This window comes from Oncorhynchus keta, chromosome 29 (assembly GCF_023373465.1).
Source record: "Oncorhynchus keta strain PuntledgeMale-10-30-2019 chromosome 29, Oket_V2, whole genome shotgun sequence".
Classification (NCBI taxonomy): Eukaryota; Metazoa; Chordata; class Actinopteri; order Salmoniformes; family Salmonidae; genus Oncorhynchus; species Oncorhynchus keta.
Window position 1 is genome coordinate 7,500,855 of NC_068449.1, and position 16,726 is coordinate 7,517,580.

At 46.1% G+C, this 16,726-nt stretch overlaps 1 protein-coding gene and 1 long non-coding RNA gene across 7 annotated transcripts in view; one reads left to right on the plus strand and one right to left on the minus strand.

Annotated features, from left to right (window-relative positions):
* The first annotated feature begins 1,625 nt into the window (after positions 1-1,625).
* Positions 1,626-3,057, plus strand: LOC127913568 (uncharacterized). 3 transcript variants are annotated; one of them, XR_008086052.1, is made up of 3 exons: positions 1,626-2,518; positions 2,597-2,791; positions 2,909-3,057. It is a non-coding gene; the product is annotated as an uncharacterized LOC127913568 (long non-coding RNA). The 3 variants fall into 3 exon arrangements; XR_008086051.1 differs by having other exon boundaries at positions 2,597-2,752; XR_008086053.1 differs by having other exon boundaries at positions 2,597-2,713.
* Positions 3,058-3,879: 822 nt separating this feature from the next.
* Positions 3,880-16,726, minus strand: part of LOC118362131 (arf-GAP with SH3 domain, ANK repeat and PH domain-containing protein 3-like) — a 66,889-nt gene continuing 54,042 nt past the window's right edge. For 2 of the 4 annotated variants that reach the window (XM_052485846.1, XM_052485849.1), the window contains exons 17-26: positions 15,518-15,704; positions 13,497-13,582; positions 11,417-11,532; positions 10,484-10,551; positions 9,164-9,271; positions 8,115-8,310; positions 6,280-6,562; positions 5,257-5,488; positions 4,307-4,438; positions 3,880-4,027 (exon numbers count right to left, since the gene is read on the minus strand). In XM_052485846.1, the coding sequence (XP_052341806.1) occupies positions 3,950-4,027; positions 4,307-4,438; positions 5,257-5,488; positions 6,280-6,562; positions 8,115-8,310; positions 9,164-9,271; positions 10,484-10,551; positions 11,417-11,532; positions 13,497-13,582; positions 15,518-15,704 (1,486 nt within the window). In that variant the 3' untranslated portion in view covers positions 3,880-3,949. Of the gene's footprint in view, positions 4,028-4,306; positions 4,439-5,256; positions 5,489-6,279; positions 6,563-8,114; positions 8,311-9,163; positions 9,272-10,483; positions 10,552-11,416; positions 11,533-13,496; positions 13,583-15,517; positions 15,705-16,726 lie in introns of those variants that run through there. The other 2 variants (XM_052485848.1, XM_052485850.1) reach the window with 2 other exon arrangements.

A 16,726-nucleotide genomic window follows, 5' to 3' on the forward strand; every position in this document is an offset into this window, starting at 1 on the left:
CATACTGACTGGGCCATTTGGGGCTCTGCTAGTCCATACTGACTGGGCTCCTTTAGTCCATACTGACTGGGCCATTTAGGGCTCCTCTAGTCCATACTGACTGGGCCATTTGGGGCTCTGCTAGTCCATACTGACTGGGCTCTGCTAGTCCATACTGACTGGGCCATTTAGGGCTCCTCTAGTCCATACTGACTGAGCCCTTTGGGGCTCTGCTAGGCCATACTGACTGGGCCCTTTGGGGCTCTGCTAGTCCATACTGACTGGGCCATTTGGGGCTCTGCTAGTCCATACTGACTGGGCCATTTGGGGCTCCTCTAGTCCATACTGACTGGGCCATTCGGGGCTCTGCTAGTCCATACTGACTGGGCCATTTAGGGCTCCTCTAGTCCATACTGACTGGGCCATTTAGGGCTCCTCTAGTCCATACTGACTGGGCTCTGCTAGTCCATACTGAATGGGCCATTTAGGGCTCCTCTAGTCCATACTGACTGGGCCATTTGGGGCTCCTCTAGTCCATACTGACTGGGCCATTTGGGGCCCCGCTAGTCCATACTGACTGGGCCCTTTGGGGCCCCGCTAGTCCAGCCGCCATGCCATATTGCCCTACTGACACATAAGAGTCTACAGAACCGAAGTGATGTTCACAAGTAGCATTAACATGACAGTATGTGAACATAACAATGCATTCATTCTGATCCTCAGTCATTCTTCAACACTGCATGATATTAACGTTTCCAACATGCAACAGCTGTTTTTTTTTTACCTTTGTAGAACAGAGCACAACATGTACTCAACGGTCTGCCCTCACTTTTCAGTCTGTTCCTGGTTCCATTGACAATCATGCACTTATCTACTTACTTGTGTAGGTATTGGCAACAGTGACTGGATCTAGAGAAAGCTAAACAAACCCTCAATAACCCCTGTCTACAGTAGCGACAGGAATGCAAACCGGCGTGAAAACACCTTCATGGCTGAAAAGGAACTGATACTTATAAAGGTTTTTTATTGTTGTCAGCCCTATTGTAGAGAGCCCTCCACACCCACTGCAGGCGTAGCTTCACCTGTGGACAGATAAACCAGTTGTATAAGATGCTTAACAGCCTGAGATCCAATACTGAGTTACACTTTCTCTCAATCGCTATTAGTGGCATTTAAAGCACTTTGAAACCATATTAGGAGACAGAATCCTGGTGCATTAAGTAACACTAGAATATAGTTCTAGAATTACTAGAATATTACTAGAATCCTGGTGCATTAAGTAACACTAGAATCTAGTTCTAGAATTACTAGAATATTAATAGAATCCTGGTACATTAAGTAACACTAGAATCTAGTTCTAGAATATTAATAGAATGCTGGAACACACAATGCAATGTATTAATATAACTTTACTGCAGATTCAGAACATGACAAATATGAATTAATATGAATGGGAGTGGTCAGATGTGAGTATGCACGAGTAAAATGTAATTACACTGTAGAGTTATGGTGCTCAAGAGACTAGGAAAACAACTATTGTCTCAATACTAGCTTATGGTTAGCGATATGGAATCCTTCCATCACAATTCATGGGTGTAATAATATCTATTTACAATTCTCTACAAACTTCTCTTTTCTTTACAATGTGGTAGTGTCCAACTGTCCATGCCTTTAGTATAGACCCAGAACCGAGATCTACTGTATGGAAAAAGGCACTAGAATTGGGTCATGTTCATTAGGGCAAACTAATATGAAAAATGTGCATTTCTTATTGGACAAGTTCAGGTAGTCTTTTCCTGTTTCAGTCCATTTGGTGCCTACTGAATACAACCCAGCTTTGTGTATTTCACTGCGGTGACAGTCTCTTCCTTTCCCCTGCCGACTGTAGGAAGACAGACTCCTCTGGAGACGGAGAAAACCAAATAACCCAGGCTCCAGCCAGCCCCCCCCCACCCCAGTCAGAGCTGGAGTCTGGCCCAAAACCAGCTTAGACACTGGGGTTCCATTTCAGTTCGGCAGCCAGAGAACCCTGGAGCCCCAGGAGACAGGCTGGCAGCCACAAATGCGCTTTCAGTTCCAGGTCGTTCCAGCCCCAGACATAATCGCCACCGGTCACTGAGCAGGTATTCATTGCATCTGGCTCAGAGTCCCGACGTACCGTGACTGACATGGCATGAATCTTTTAAGTCTCCTTAGTTTCCAGGAAGGCAGTGGACAATGCCGGCTATTCATCCTCTTTTCTAGGGCTCCCACAGCACACGATCTCACTCCTCCAGACTCCAGTGTTGTATGTATGTCATTGCCAGGTAATCCAATGGTATGGTTATAATCTCAGACACACGCGCAGGCAGTCTGTATCACAGGTATTCCAGCAGTTATGTGGCTACAGCTGTTGCTCTTATAATTTCCCCTGGGAAGCAAAGTGTGGTAAAAACATCCCTTTAATACCCTGGGCGGTAAGGTGTGGTAAAAACATCCCTTTAATACCCTGGGCGGTAAGGTGTGGTAAAAACATCCCTTTAATACCCTGGGCGGTAAGGTGTGGTAAAAACATCCCTTTAATACCCTGGGCGGTAAAGTGTGGTAAAAACATCCCTTTAATACCCTGGGCGGTAAGGTGTGGTAAAAACATCCCTTTAATACCCTGGGCGGTAAGGTGTGGTAAAAACATCCCTTTAATACCCTGGGCGGTAAGGTGTGGTAAAAACATCCCTTTAATACCCTGGGCGGTAAGGTGTGGTAAAAACATCCCTTTAATACCCTGGGCGGTAAGGTGTGGTAAAAACATCCCTTTAATACCCTGGGCGGTAAGGTGTGGTAAAAACATGCCTTTAATACCCTGGGTGGTAAGGTGTGGTAAAAACATCCCTTTAATACCCTGGGCGGTAAGATGTGGTAAAAACATGCCTTTAATATCCTGTGCGGTAAGGTGTGCTAAAAATATCCCTTTACAGATGTAAAGCACACAGGTATTAGAGGTCAAAAGCGTTTTCACTCTCTTCTGTCGGGTTGTGAGGGTGGCATTCCTTCCTGTAATATGATCTCTTTCATCCCTTCTTTCTTTATGGCGACTTCCTTAAGTGCACTGTCTGTATATACAATTACAGTTTATGGGAGTCTCTAGTCATCAGATCACAATACATCAAAGTGGTTCAGAATATTCTCTCACAAGAAATTACCAGGAAAGCGAGCAAGCATTTTTGTGTTGTCTTTGAATGAGTTGCTTTCAAGAGAGTCCATTCCAGCCTTTTTTTGTGTCCTAGGTAAGTGACGTAGTAAGGGTAGGGGACAGGCTAGGCTAGGGTAGAGGACAGGGCAGGGGCTAGGCTAGGGTAGAGGCTAGGGTAGGGGCTAGGCTAGGGGACAGGCTAGGGTAGGGGACAGGCTAGGGCAGAGGCTAGGGTAGGGGACAGGGCAGGGGTTAGGCTAGGGCAGAGGCTAGGGTAGGGGACAGGGCAGGTGCTAGCCTAGGGTAGAGGCTAGGGTAGGGGCTAGGCTAGGGTAGAGGCTAGGGTAGGGGCTAGGCTAGGGGACAGGCTAGGGCAGAGGCTAGGGTAGGGGACAGGCTAGGGTAGGGGCTAGGCTAGGGTAGGGGACAGGGCAGGGGTTAGGCTAGGGTAGAGGGGCTAGGGTAGGGGCTAGGCTAGGGGCTAGGGTAGGGGCTAGGCAAGGGGCAAGGCTAGGGGCTAGGCTAGGGGCTAGGCTAGGGTAGAGGCTAGGGGATAGGCTAGGAGCTAGGGTAGGGGATAGGGGATAGGCTAGGAGCTAGGGTAGAGGCTAGGTTAGGGGCTAGGCAAGGGGCAAGGCTAGGGGATAGGCTAGGAGCTGGGGTAGGGGCTAGGGTAGGGGCTAGGTTAGGGGCTAGGCAAGGGGCAAGGCTAGGTTAGGGGCTAGGCTAGGGTAGAGGCTAGGGTAGAGGCTAGGGGATAGGCTAGGAGCTAGGGTAGGGGATAGGGCGTCCGGTATATGACTAGTCAGTCCCCAGTTTATGGACATAGTTCACAGGGAATGTCCCACTTCTGGATGGATAGCCCTCGATGTGGCCGACCTGGAGGTACAGAAACAATCAAGATCACTGACCGACTAGATAGAAGATACACAGGTAATAGATTTGAGATAGACGGACATTAATGAAATGGCTATGGATTTTGTGTTTGCGCAGAAGGAAAACCCTCCAGTTGCCTTTTATGTAATAATATATAAGTTAAAACATGGTTGGCTTAATACAGAAAGGCAAATAGCTCAACTCTCTATTTTAAAGCTGTGCTTATTAAAAGTAACAACGGATTTACAGAGGTAAAAAAAATAGAAGTGTAGTTCTACTCACCCACCAGTGGGGGTCCTCGGTGGCTGTGACTATGATGACCTCATCCTTGAAGAATGCCAGCTGGTCCGAGCTGACAGCTCTGCAGTCCACCAGGGCCTTGACCCTCTTCTGGGTAGGCCTCCTCTGAGACACCTGGCGGATACACACGCTACTCCGTCAGGCTCTTGTGCATACTAGTGTCCCGCTACAGATCAGACAACTGATCTGTACGTCTAACCCATTGTCCGTTGGTTGGTCACTATTATCCTGCAACATCACTATTCAATGTGCGCCACTCGCTGCGCCGTGGTCTAAGGCGCTGCATCTCAGTGCAAGAGGCGCCACTACAGTCCCTGGGTCGAATCCAGGCTGTATTACATCCGGCTGTGATTGGTAGTCCCATAGAGCGATGGACAATTGGCCCAGCGTCATCCGGGTTGGGCCGGTGTAGGCTGTCATTGTAAATAAGAATTTGTTCTTAACCGACTTGCCTGGTTAAATAAAGGTTATAGATAAAACATTTTTTAAATGTAACATTTACGTTATTGTGCCTTAAACTGACATTTAATAGTGATGTTGCAGGATAATAATACCAACCAACTGACAATAGGTTACATGCAGCAGCTGAAGAAAATGTATTTCTATCAGAGTACCCAACAAAAATATATACATTCTTTATATTTCACATATATATTTTAAATATGTTTTTTCTCTCGTATGGGAGCATTATTTATTTCATTCCATGCTCTAACTAGCATACCATATATAGATACCATTTTCACTCAGATACCAGTGGTTTTGTTGTCAGTGTTTGAAATGATGCTACAGTATTAGTGGTAAGGTCATGTTGCGTGTCGTACCATAGCGTTTCTGCGAGGGCGCACAGTGATCGGAGAGGAGGAGGTGGATTTGTTGTCAGTGTTTGAAATGATGCTACAGTATTAGTGGTAAGGTCATGTTGCGTGTCCTACCATAGCGTTTCTGCGAGGGCGCACAGTGATCGGAGAGGAGGTGGATTTGGCCGCAGGTGTGGCGCTGGGAGCGGGACCAGTAGGTACCACGCTGCAGTACAGCTCCTCCTGGCTGCCCAGCGCCACACAGCTGGGTGAGGTCACAGCCGAGGTCACGGCCGAGGTCACGGCTGCAGAACACTTCCCTTGTCCTCCGCTGCTGGTCCGCCTGTACGATGTTGTTTTCTCTGAGCTGGGGAGGAGGACAGGAACAGGTTGGTAAAACACTTCACCTACTCATAGATACACAGAGTACCTACATGGGTCCTACTGGATTTAGATAGTTTGGATTTTCCATCTGTAAATGCTATTAACAGACTGTTTGCTAATGTTTCCAGGATGGACAAAATGTCTGCAGTCACAACTGCAAGTCGCTCTGGATAAGAGCATCTGCTAAATGACTAAAATGTAAAATGTTACGGTTAAGATAAGAGTTAAGGTTAGTAGATAGACAGTTGAAATGTTACTGTCCAAATAAAGTGTTCCCATGTCTTTTCATATAATGTAATCCAGTGTGCATGTAATGTAATTGCAAAGTTTTGTAACATTAATGATTTTTAAAAATATATAATTCATTATTTTGCTCACTGGGAGTTTTTTTGGGACAGTGACAAAGTAGGTGTTCATTACTGTTAGAATGTGCTATGTGCTCAGCTCATAGAGAATTGTTAGGCTTCAACAGCGGGCACTGTGAGGTCATTTTATCTGCCAGTAAACTGCTGCCCGAAGGCAGTCATCTTCAGAACTGATGAATTCTCTCTCTTAACTCTAGGGTTCTTCCATTTAAATATATATATATATATATATATGTTTGACTATTCATTTCTAACAGTAAGGGAAATCAAATCATGAATACAAACATTTTACTGTGAAGACCAGGAAGGAGTCTGACATTAGCAGGAATAGAGGGAGTCTATCCGCCATAACATTACTAAACCACACTGATCTCCTACTTTGTCAGTTATGGAAGTATTTTAGGATTACCTGACAGGTCCTATATGGTTCTGAGGGGAGCTGGAACTACTGTTAGACTTGGTGCTGTCTCTGTCTGAGGACCCTGACCCAGTATTGGCCTGACCCTCCCAGGCTGCGGTCTGTCTCTGCCCCCTCACCAGGATGCCCTGGCCGTGGGGTGATTTGGGTGGTCGTCCCCCCTGACCCTCCAGCATGGGGGAGGGGGGGCTGGACTGGGGGGTTGGGTTGGAGCAGCTGCACCTGCTGCTTACCCCCTCCTTGGTGGACAAGGAGATCTGGGGGTCCGAGCGACCTGGGGGTGCGGGGAGAGGGAGACAGGACCAGGTGAGTGAGAGACAGAGACCGAAACAGCCATACAAAACAGTCTCTTTCTCAATTTGTCCTTCCTTGATTCCTCACATCCTTGCCTCCTCAAAAGGTGAGGAAGATGCGAGGGAAGGTTCTCAAATACAGTTAAGAAGAAAATGGTATGAAATGAGATGGGAGGAGAGAAGATGGGAAGAGAGGAGAGGACATGAAATGGGTTGGTGCCCCCCCTTGGGTTGTGCCGTGGCGGAGATCTTTGTGGGCTATACTCGGCCTTGTCTCAGGATGGTAAGTTGGTGGTTGAAGTTATCCCTCTAGTGGTGTGGGGGCTGTGCTTTGGCAAAGTGGGTGGGGTTATATCCTTCCTGTTTGGCCCTGTCTGTGGGTATCATCGGATGGGGCCACAGTGTCTCCTGACCCCTCCTGTCTCAGACTCCAGTATTTATGCTGCAGTAGTTTATGTGTCGGGGGGCTAGGGTCAGTTTGTTATATCTGGAGCACTTCTCCTGTCTTATCCGGTGTCCTGTGTGAATTTAAGTATGCTCTCTCTAATTCTCACTTTCGTTCTGTCTCTCGGAGGACCTGAGCCCTAGGACCATGCCTCAGGACTACCTGGCCTGATGGCTCCTTGCTGTCCCCAGTCCACCTGGCTGTGCTGCTGCTCCAGTTTCAACTGTTCTGCCTGCGGCTATGGAACCCTGACCTGTTCACCGGACATGCTACCTGTCCCAGACCTGCTGTTTTGAACTCTCTAGAGACAGCAGGAGCGGTAGAGATACTCTTAATGATCAGCTATGAAAAGCCAACTGACATTTACTCCTGAGGTGCTGACTTGCTGCACCCTCGACAACTACTGTGATTATTATTATTTGACCATGCTGGTCATTTATGAACATTTGAAAATCTTGGCCATGTTCTGTTATAATCTCCACCCGGCACAGCCAGAAGAGGACTGGTCACCCCTCATAGCCTGGTTTCTTCCTAGGTTTTGGCCTTTCTAAGGAGTTTTTCCTAGCCACCGTGCTTCTACACCTGCATTGCTTGCTATTTGGGGTTTTAGGCTGGGTTTCTGTACAGCACTTTGAGATATCAGCTGATGTAAGAAGGGCTATATAAATACATTTGATTTGAGGAGAGGGGATGAGAGGAGATAGAAGGAGAGAAGAGACGGGAGGAGAGATGGGAAGAGAGGAGATGGGATGGGAGATGGGATGGGAGAAGGAGAGGATGGGAGGAGAGGAGGGGATGGGAGGAGAGGAATGGAGATGAGAGGAGAGGGGATGGGAGGAGAGGGAAAGATAATTTGAGATAGAGCCCCTATTTCAGTTTTTGCAGATCTAATGGAAACAGATCAGATGTGTGTGTTTCCTGTAGGTGTGTCAGGACCAGGATGAAGAGGTGAGACAGCTCTCTCAGCTACGAGACTCAAACACCCACTATAAACTATACTAGACCACTTTCCAGGGTCTTGTTCATTTCAGCACCAAATGGAAGAAAACTGACTGAAACAGACTGCTCATGTCAATGCGTGTGTTCACCTCTCATGATGGCTTTAGCGGGCAGAGGGGGCGGGGGCATGAGGATGCCAGATGGAGCACTATTGGGGGGGTTACGGTAAAGGAAGTCCACGTTTTCATAGGTCTTACACGCCACGGGGGCGTTGGCGAAGCTCCAGCGGGAGGGCGAGGCTTTGGAGGGCAGAGGGGAGCGTAGGTTCCTGTGTAAGGGGTTCACCTGAAGAGTAGAGAGGAAGGGGAGATGGTCAGTATATGATGCCAAACATGGCACTGGGGTTTCGTCAAAAACAACCCCTACCCCCTACACCCTAGGCCCTTGTGTTCTGAAATAATTGGATAAGAGTAAACAATATGGTGAAAATTCCATCTAGCTTACATCCATCCCCCATTCTAACATCCCCCCGATTTTAACACCCCCACACCCCATTCTTCCATTCCTCCATTCTAACATCCCCCGCATTTTAACACCCCTTCCATCCCCCATTCTAACACCCCCATCCCCCATTCTTCCATCCCCCCATTCTAACACCCCCACCCCATTCTAAGAACCTCCCCCATTCTAACACCCCAACCCCAAAACCCCCTCATTTTCCATCCCCCCATTCTAACACTCCCTTCCCCCATTCTAACACCCACGCCCCATTCTAACACCCCCGCCCCATTCTAACACCCCCGCCCCATTCTAACACCCCCGCCCCATTCTAACATCCGCCCCATGACTAAGTCTAAGTCGTGCGATAGTGAGGGATATGAGCAGAGTGACACAAAGGTAAAATGTGTGGTTGCACCGAGGTAAACACTGAATAAAACTCTAGTGCAGCGTTTCCCATATCCAGTCCTCCAGTAACCAGTACAGTACACATTTCTTTTGTAACCCCAGACACCTGGTTCAACTCAATGAGGGCTTGAAGATTAGTTGGCAAATTGAATCAGGTGAGTTTACACAGGGTTACAATATAAATGTTCTGTTGGGGTCCAGGAGGACTGGTGTATTGGTTGTACAGTGGTTAGTGTGTGTGTTTACCCTCTCATCCAGGTCGTATTCGGTGTGTCTGTGTGTGTGTCTGTACCCTCTCATCCAGGTCATCTTCGCTGTCGTACAGGTCCTGGCTCTGTGTCTCCCACATGTAGTCCACATGGATCTGACTGTTGAACTTCCCACTCTGGGCCAGCTCTAGCTAAAACAAACACACACACACACACACACACACACACACACACACACACACACACAGGTCAGCTACAAATCCATATTTTGCTCAGATTACAAACATAGCATAGCTAGTCAAGTCATTGCTCCTATCAGTACCTTTAAATACTCAAATATCATCCAGCCATGAACCAGAACTAAATCGTACATGTGCTGGCCAGTGGATTAATTATGCTAACATTTAATGTTAAATATTAACATTAATATTTTTTTTGTGGCAATTTTTTGGCAATTTTCAACCTCATTGTCATTATCTTCAGCACAATGCCAGTGTCTACATATGTGAAAACAGCGCTTTTCTACGTTTTGTAGAAAAATAAATATAAAGTTAAAAAGGTCTACCCGATAACATCATCTAAAGATTAAACAGTTTTTTTAAAACAATGTTTTCAAACAAGAAAATAACCATCTGTCTAGAAACTCACTGCAGGTTTTGAAAATCACTTTCTTACTTTAAATCTTACCCTGTGATGTCACAGAAGCATTTAAAAATAAAAAACACTTTATTTAACTTTTTTTTCTTTTTCCGCAGATCATAGAAACACGCTGTTTTCACATATGTAGACACGGGTATGGTGCTGAGATGGTGAATGTGAGGTTGAAAAGTGGCGGAGTTGCCCTTTAACAGTCTGTCACGAAACAGTATTGAAACAACAACTTAGGTTACTTGACTTATCACCGTTTTAACAGGAAATAATGGATAATGGTTTTCCAGTAAAATCACAACAAGGACAGGAAATTAACACTTTCTTTCATTATGGACTTGACTATGAGAATCCAGCACCTAACCATAATCAGAGAGGGTGAGCATGTTATCTATTGCTCCATAAAGGATAGGAAGACAGGAAATGGAACGGGGTCAAAGCAGGTTTAGCAGGGGAAAACAGGGAGCCAGAAGGAACATAAAGGCTGTATTTGCACTGAGAGTTGACTGTATAAAGTCAGGGTCAGTCAGTCCCTTTCTTGGCAAGAGCTCTCAAACTACGCAAATGACTGTAAAAAAAAAACATTGATACGCATATTTATTGATTTAGTGTTTCGTTGTTAATGACGATGATGAATTAGGCAAATCATATCTTCTACGTTGTGTTTTATATTGTATGATATCACATTTTATGCTCATTTCTGCTTAAGTACCAAGATGTTCAAATAAACCTAAACCCAGTCAGTCATGTCTTACCAGTTCCACACACTGGGAGTGCTGCAGTCTCCTGGCGATGTCCAGAGCCGTCTCTCCGGATGAGTTCACTGGAGGGAGGGAGGGAGGGAGGGAGGGAGGGAGGGAGGGAGGGAGGGAGGGAGGGAGGGAGGGAGGGAGGGAGGGAGGGAGGGAGGGAGGGAGGGAGGGAGGGAGGGAGGGAGGGAGGGAGAGACCAGTTAAGTCCCTGTGGTATCCTTATTGAACCCAGCTTACAAGCACTAAAGGCACTGTGTGTACATACTGTATATACATTGTAGGTATGTATATACTGTAGGTGTGTGTGTATAGGTGTATATATACTGTAGGTGTGTGTGTATAGGTGTATATATACTGTAGGTGTGTGTATAGGTGTATATATACTGTATGTGTGTATATACTGTAAGTGTGTGTATAGGTGTATATATACTGTAGGTGTATATATACACTGTAGGTGTGTGTATAAATGTATATATACTGTAGGTGTGTGTGTATAGGTGTATATATACTGTAGGTATGTATATACTGTAGGTGTGTGTGTATAGGTGTATATATACTGTAGGTGTGTGTGTATAGGTGTATATATACTGTAGGTATGTATATACTGTAGGTGTGTGTATAGGTGTATATATACTGTAGGTGTGTGTGTATAGGTGTATATATACTGTAGGTGTGTGTATAGGTGTATATATACTGTAGGTGTGTGTATAGGTGTATATATACTGTAGGTATGTATATACTGTAGGTGTGTGTGTATAGGTGTATATATACTGTAGGTGTGTGTGTATAGGTGTATATATACTGTAGGTATGTATATACTGTAGGTGTGTGTATATAGGTGTGTATATACTGTAGGTATGTATATACTGTAGGTGTGTGTGTGTGTGTATAGGTGTGTATATACAGTAGGTGTGTGTGTAGGTGTGTACCAGGTACCTGTGTGGAGGACAGCCTTTCCTTTGAGCAGCAGTTTGAGGCACTCAGTTTTGTGGTGCTGGGCGCTGTAATGTAGAGCAGTGTTCCCCTCTAGAGTCCTCTTCTCCAGACATACACTGTTAAGTGGCGACAGACAGTTGGAGTCAATGTGATGTACATGCATGTCTCCGGGGGCTGGTGTAGGTAAGACGGTACTAAAGGTCAATGCTGGTGACAGAGAATGTGTCCCAAAATGGCTCCCAATTCCCTACGTTGTACAGTCGTGGCCAAAAGTTTTGAGAATGACACAAATATTAATTTTCACAAAGTCTGCTGCCTCAGTCTGAATGATGACAATTTGCATATACTTCAGAATGTTATGAAAGTGATCAGATGAATTGCAAAGTCCCTCTTTGCCATGGAAATTAACTGAATGTCCAAAAAAACATTTCCACTGCATTTCAGCCCTGCCACAAAAGGACTAGCTGACATCATGTCAGTGATTCTCTCGTTAACACAGGTGTGAGTGTTGACGAGGATAAGGCTGGAGATCACTCTGTCATGCTGATTGAGTTTGAATAACAGATTGGAAGCTTCAAAAGGAAGGTGGTGCTTGGAATCATTGTTCTTCCTCTGTCAAACATGTGCCGTCATCACTTCTTTGCGCAAAAAGGGCTTCACAGCCAAGGATATTGCTGCCAGTATACCCTAGACAAGCATTTTTCTGGATGCTCCAAACAATCGGAAAGGGGTTTCATCAGAGAAAATGACTTTACCCCGGTCCTCAGCAGTCCAATCCCTGTACGTTTTGCAGAATATCAGTCTGTCCCTGATGTTTTCCTGGAGAGAAGTGGCTTCTTTGCTGCCCTTCTTGACACCAGGCCATCCTCCAAAAGTCTTCACCTCACTGTGTGTGCAGATGAACTCACACCTGCCTGCTGCCATTCCTGAGCAAGCTCTGTACTGGTGGTGTCCCGATCCCGCAGCTGAATCAACTTTAGGAGACGGTCCTGGTGCTTGCTGGACTTTCTTGGGTGCCCTGAAGCCTTCTTCACAACAATTGAACCGCTCTCCTTGAAGTTCTCGATGATCCGATAAATGGTTGATTTAGGTGCAATCTTACTGGCAGCAATATCCTTGCCTATGAAGCCCTTTTTGTGCAAAGAAGTGATGACGGTGTTCCCTTGCAGGTAACCATGGTTGACAGAGGAAGAACAATGATTCCAAGCACCAACCTCCTTTTGAAGCTTCCAGTCTGTTATTCAAACTCAATCAGCATGACAGAGTGATCTCCAGCCTTGTCCTCGTCAACACTCACACCTGTGTTAACGAGAGAATCACTGACATGATGTCAGCTGGTCCTTTTGTGGCAGGGCTGAAATGCAGTACTTGCCTCCTCCTTTCCTTGTTCCCTAAACTCCTTTCAACGCCATTGGTTGGAGGAGGTCTGAGTGAGGGACCTCGGATCCTCTCCTCCAATTCACTTTGGGCCCGATTCAGACTGGGGATAAATTGACTTAACAACATGTTAAGTCTACTTATCTCAAGTCTGCATAGGGCCCACTAAGACGATAAAACGGAGGGAGCACGGATTATATGGTGAGTAACGTTTTCTGATACCGCCTTTGTGTTATCACGTTGGTGTTATTGGGGGGTCTGGTGTTATTGGGGGGTCTGGTGTTATTGAGGGGTCTGGTGTTATTGAGGGGTCTGGTGTTATTGAGGGGTCTGGTGTTATTGAGGGGTCTGGTGTTATTGGGGGTCTGGTGTTATTGGGGGTCTGGTGTTATTGAGGGGTCTGGTGTTATTGGGGGTCTGGCGTTATTGAGGGGTCTGGCGTTATTGAGGGGTCTGGCGTTAGTGAGGGGTCTGGCGTTAGTGAGGGGTCTGGTGTTATTGTGAGGGGGTCTGGCGTTAGGGGAGGGTCTGAGGGGTCTGGTGTTAGTGAGGGGTCTGGCGTTGTTAGTGAGGGGTCTGGCGTTATTGGGGGGTCTGGCGTTATTGGGGGTCTGGCGTTATTGAGGGGTCTGGCGTTATTGAGGGGTCTGGCGTTATTGAGGGGTCTGGCGTTGAGGGGTCTGGCGTTAGGGGGCGCTCACACCTGTTCTGTATGAGGAAGTCCACCAGGGATAGAGAGCTCCTCTCCTCCAGTCTCACAGCCAAGTGAAGAGCTGTCTCTCTCAGATGCTAGAAGACAGAAGAAACTCATTATGTACACCCACTGAGTGTGTGTGTGTGTGTGTGTGTGTGCGCGTGTGTATATTTGTGTGTGTGTGGTGTGTGTGTGCGTGTGTGTGTGTATGTGGTGTTTGTGTGTATGCGTATGTGTGTGTGTATGCGTGTGTGCGCGTATGTGGTGTGTGTGTGTGTGGTGTTTGTGTGTGTGTGTGTGTGTGTGTGTGTGTGTGCGATGAATGAGTATGACTATGAACTGTTCTTAGTTCTCTGGAGACATGAGCTCTGACCCAACAAGCTGAAATAATAAACCATACCCTGCCAACACACACACACGCACACAAACACCACATACACACACACACACACACAATCACACACAGAGATCAAAAGGTGTGCAGGACAGTTCCATTACATACCCTTAAGGAAGCAACAGATGGTGAATTTGATTAAATAAATTAAAAGAGAAGGAGAGAGAGGAGACATAACCTTTTAACAGGAGAGGAGAGGAGAGGAGAGGAGAGGAGAGGAGAGGAGAGGAGAGGAGAGGAGAGGAGAGGAGAGGAGAGGAGAGGAGAGGAGAGGAGAGGAGAGGAGAGGAGAGGAGAGGAGAGGAGAGAGAAGGGTGTAAAATGAGAGGGATAGATTGAGTGTGATTACAGAGAGCGAAGGGAGTGGTTACTAACTACACTTCTAACTTACTACACAATCACACACACACAAACACATACACAAACAGCGACATTTACAACATTACAATGTAGAAGAATTGTAGCGGTCTATTTTGAGATAATAACCCCACAGTAGTCTTCTGAGAGAAGAGGCCAGCCACAGCCAGATGAATCAAGCCCATTGAGCCATGTTAAAGTCGCAGTCTGGGATCTGGCAATCTGTTCAATGATCATATTCATTTTCTGTTGTTCTTCAAATCCCAGAATGTAGTTTTAATGGAGCCTTCCGCCATTAGCTAGCTAATTAAATCATATGGGGATGACCCAATGCCTTTTGTTTGAATCATTTCACAGCTCTTTACATTAATAATGCCATCCTAATGATATCCTGCAGAGCACACACTTCAAACCTTCCACTGGGAAGTTATCTTGGGGATTTAATACGCAATCCTACATGTAATTATGACCATGTTCATGCTGTGTACTTGTGTGTTTGTATGTATACTTGTGCATGTCCTATCTAGTACCTGTCCCTCAGGCAATTATAATGGGCTGGCCAGTAGTTAGTTAGTTAGTGAGTTATTGAGTGTGTATCTAGTCTCTGCTATCTAGTACTAGGGCTGTGTGTATCTCTCTGCTATCTAGTACTAGGGCTGTGTGTATCTCTATCTACTACTAGGGCTGTGTGTATCTCTCTGCTATCTAGTATTAGGGCTGTGTGTATCTCTATCTAGTACTAGGGCTGTGTTTATCTCTCTGCTATCTAGTACTAGGGCTGTGTGTATCTCTCTGCTATCTAGTACTAGGGCTGTGTGTATCTCTCTGCTATCTAGTACTAGGGCTGTGTGTATCTCTATCTAGTACTAGGGCTGTGTGTATCTCTATCTAGTACTAGGGCTGTGTGTATCTCTATCTAGTACTAGGGCTGTGTGTATCTCTATCTAGTACTAGGGCTGTGTGTATCTCTATCTAGTACTAGGGCTGTGTGTATCTCTATCTAGTACTAGGGCTGTGTGTATCTCTATCTAGTACTAGGGCTGTGTGTATCTCTATCTAGTACTAGGGCTGTGTGTATCTCTATCTAGTACTAGGGCTGTGTGTATCTCTATCTAGTACTAGGGCTGGCACCGTTATCATATATGGGTGAAGACCGTCGTGAAAATAAAATAACTGTCAAATGTCTTATTTTAAATATATATTTTTTGTGGAACGAACAGCTGACTGAAGATGGGACAGACGGGCATTTGGTTGACCATCACAACCTTATGTCTAGTACCTGTCCCTCAGGCAGTGCTAGCGGCTTGGCCAGGTCCTCTCCCTGGGCGTACAGGTGCAGCAGAGCGGTCAGGTCCCGGCTCCTCACGGCATCGTACACACGCCACGGCTCACCGTCCTCCCGGTCCCTGTGCAGCACGTAGCGCCGGTCCACGTACTTGGCCACGATATACTCCTTCCTGGCATTCCTGGTTGCACAACGAGACAGAGACATAGGTATGCAGCAACTGGTTAACTATATCCTCCATGTTGGCTCCAGCAACTGGTTAACTATATCCTCCATGTTGGCACCAGCAACTGGTTAACTATATCCTCCATGTTGGCAACAGCAACTGGTTAACTATATCCTCCATGTTGACACCAGCAACTGGTTAACTATATCCTCCATGTTGGCAACAGCAACTGGTTAACTATATCCTCCATGTTGGCAACAGCAACTGGTTAACTATATCCTCCATGTTGGCAACAGCAACTGGTTAACTATATCCTCCATGTTGGCAACAGCAACTGGTTAACTATATCCTCCATGTTGACACCAGCAACTGGTTAACTATATCCTCCATGTTGGCAACAGCAACTGGTTAACTATATCCTCCATGTTGGCAACAGCAACTGGTTAACTATATCCTCCATGTTGACACCAGCAACTGGTTAACTATATCCTCCATGTTGACACCAGCAACTGGTTAACTATATCCTCCATGTTGGCACCAGCAACTGGTTAACTATATCCTCCATGTTGGCAACAGCAACTGGTTAACTATATCCTCCATGTTGGCAACAGCAACTGGTTAACTATATCCTCCATGTTGACACCAGCAACTGGTTAACTATATCCTCCATGTTGACACCAGCAACTGGTTAACTATATCCTCCATGTTGACACCAGCAACTGGTTAACTATATCCTCCATGTTGACACCAGCAACTGGTTAACTATATCCTCCATGTTGGCAACAGCAACTGGTTAACTATATCCTCCATGTTGGCAACAGCAACTGGTTAACTATATCCTCCATGTTGACACCAGCAACTGGTTAACTATATCCTCCATGTTGACTCCAGCAACTGGTTAACTATATCCTCCATGTTGGCAACAGCAACTGGTTAACTATATCCTCCATGTTGGCAACAGCAACTGGTTAACTATATCCTCCATGTTGGCAACAGCAACTGGTTAACTATATCCTCCATGTTGACTCCAGCAACTG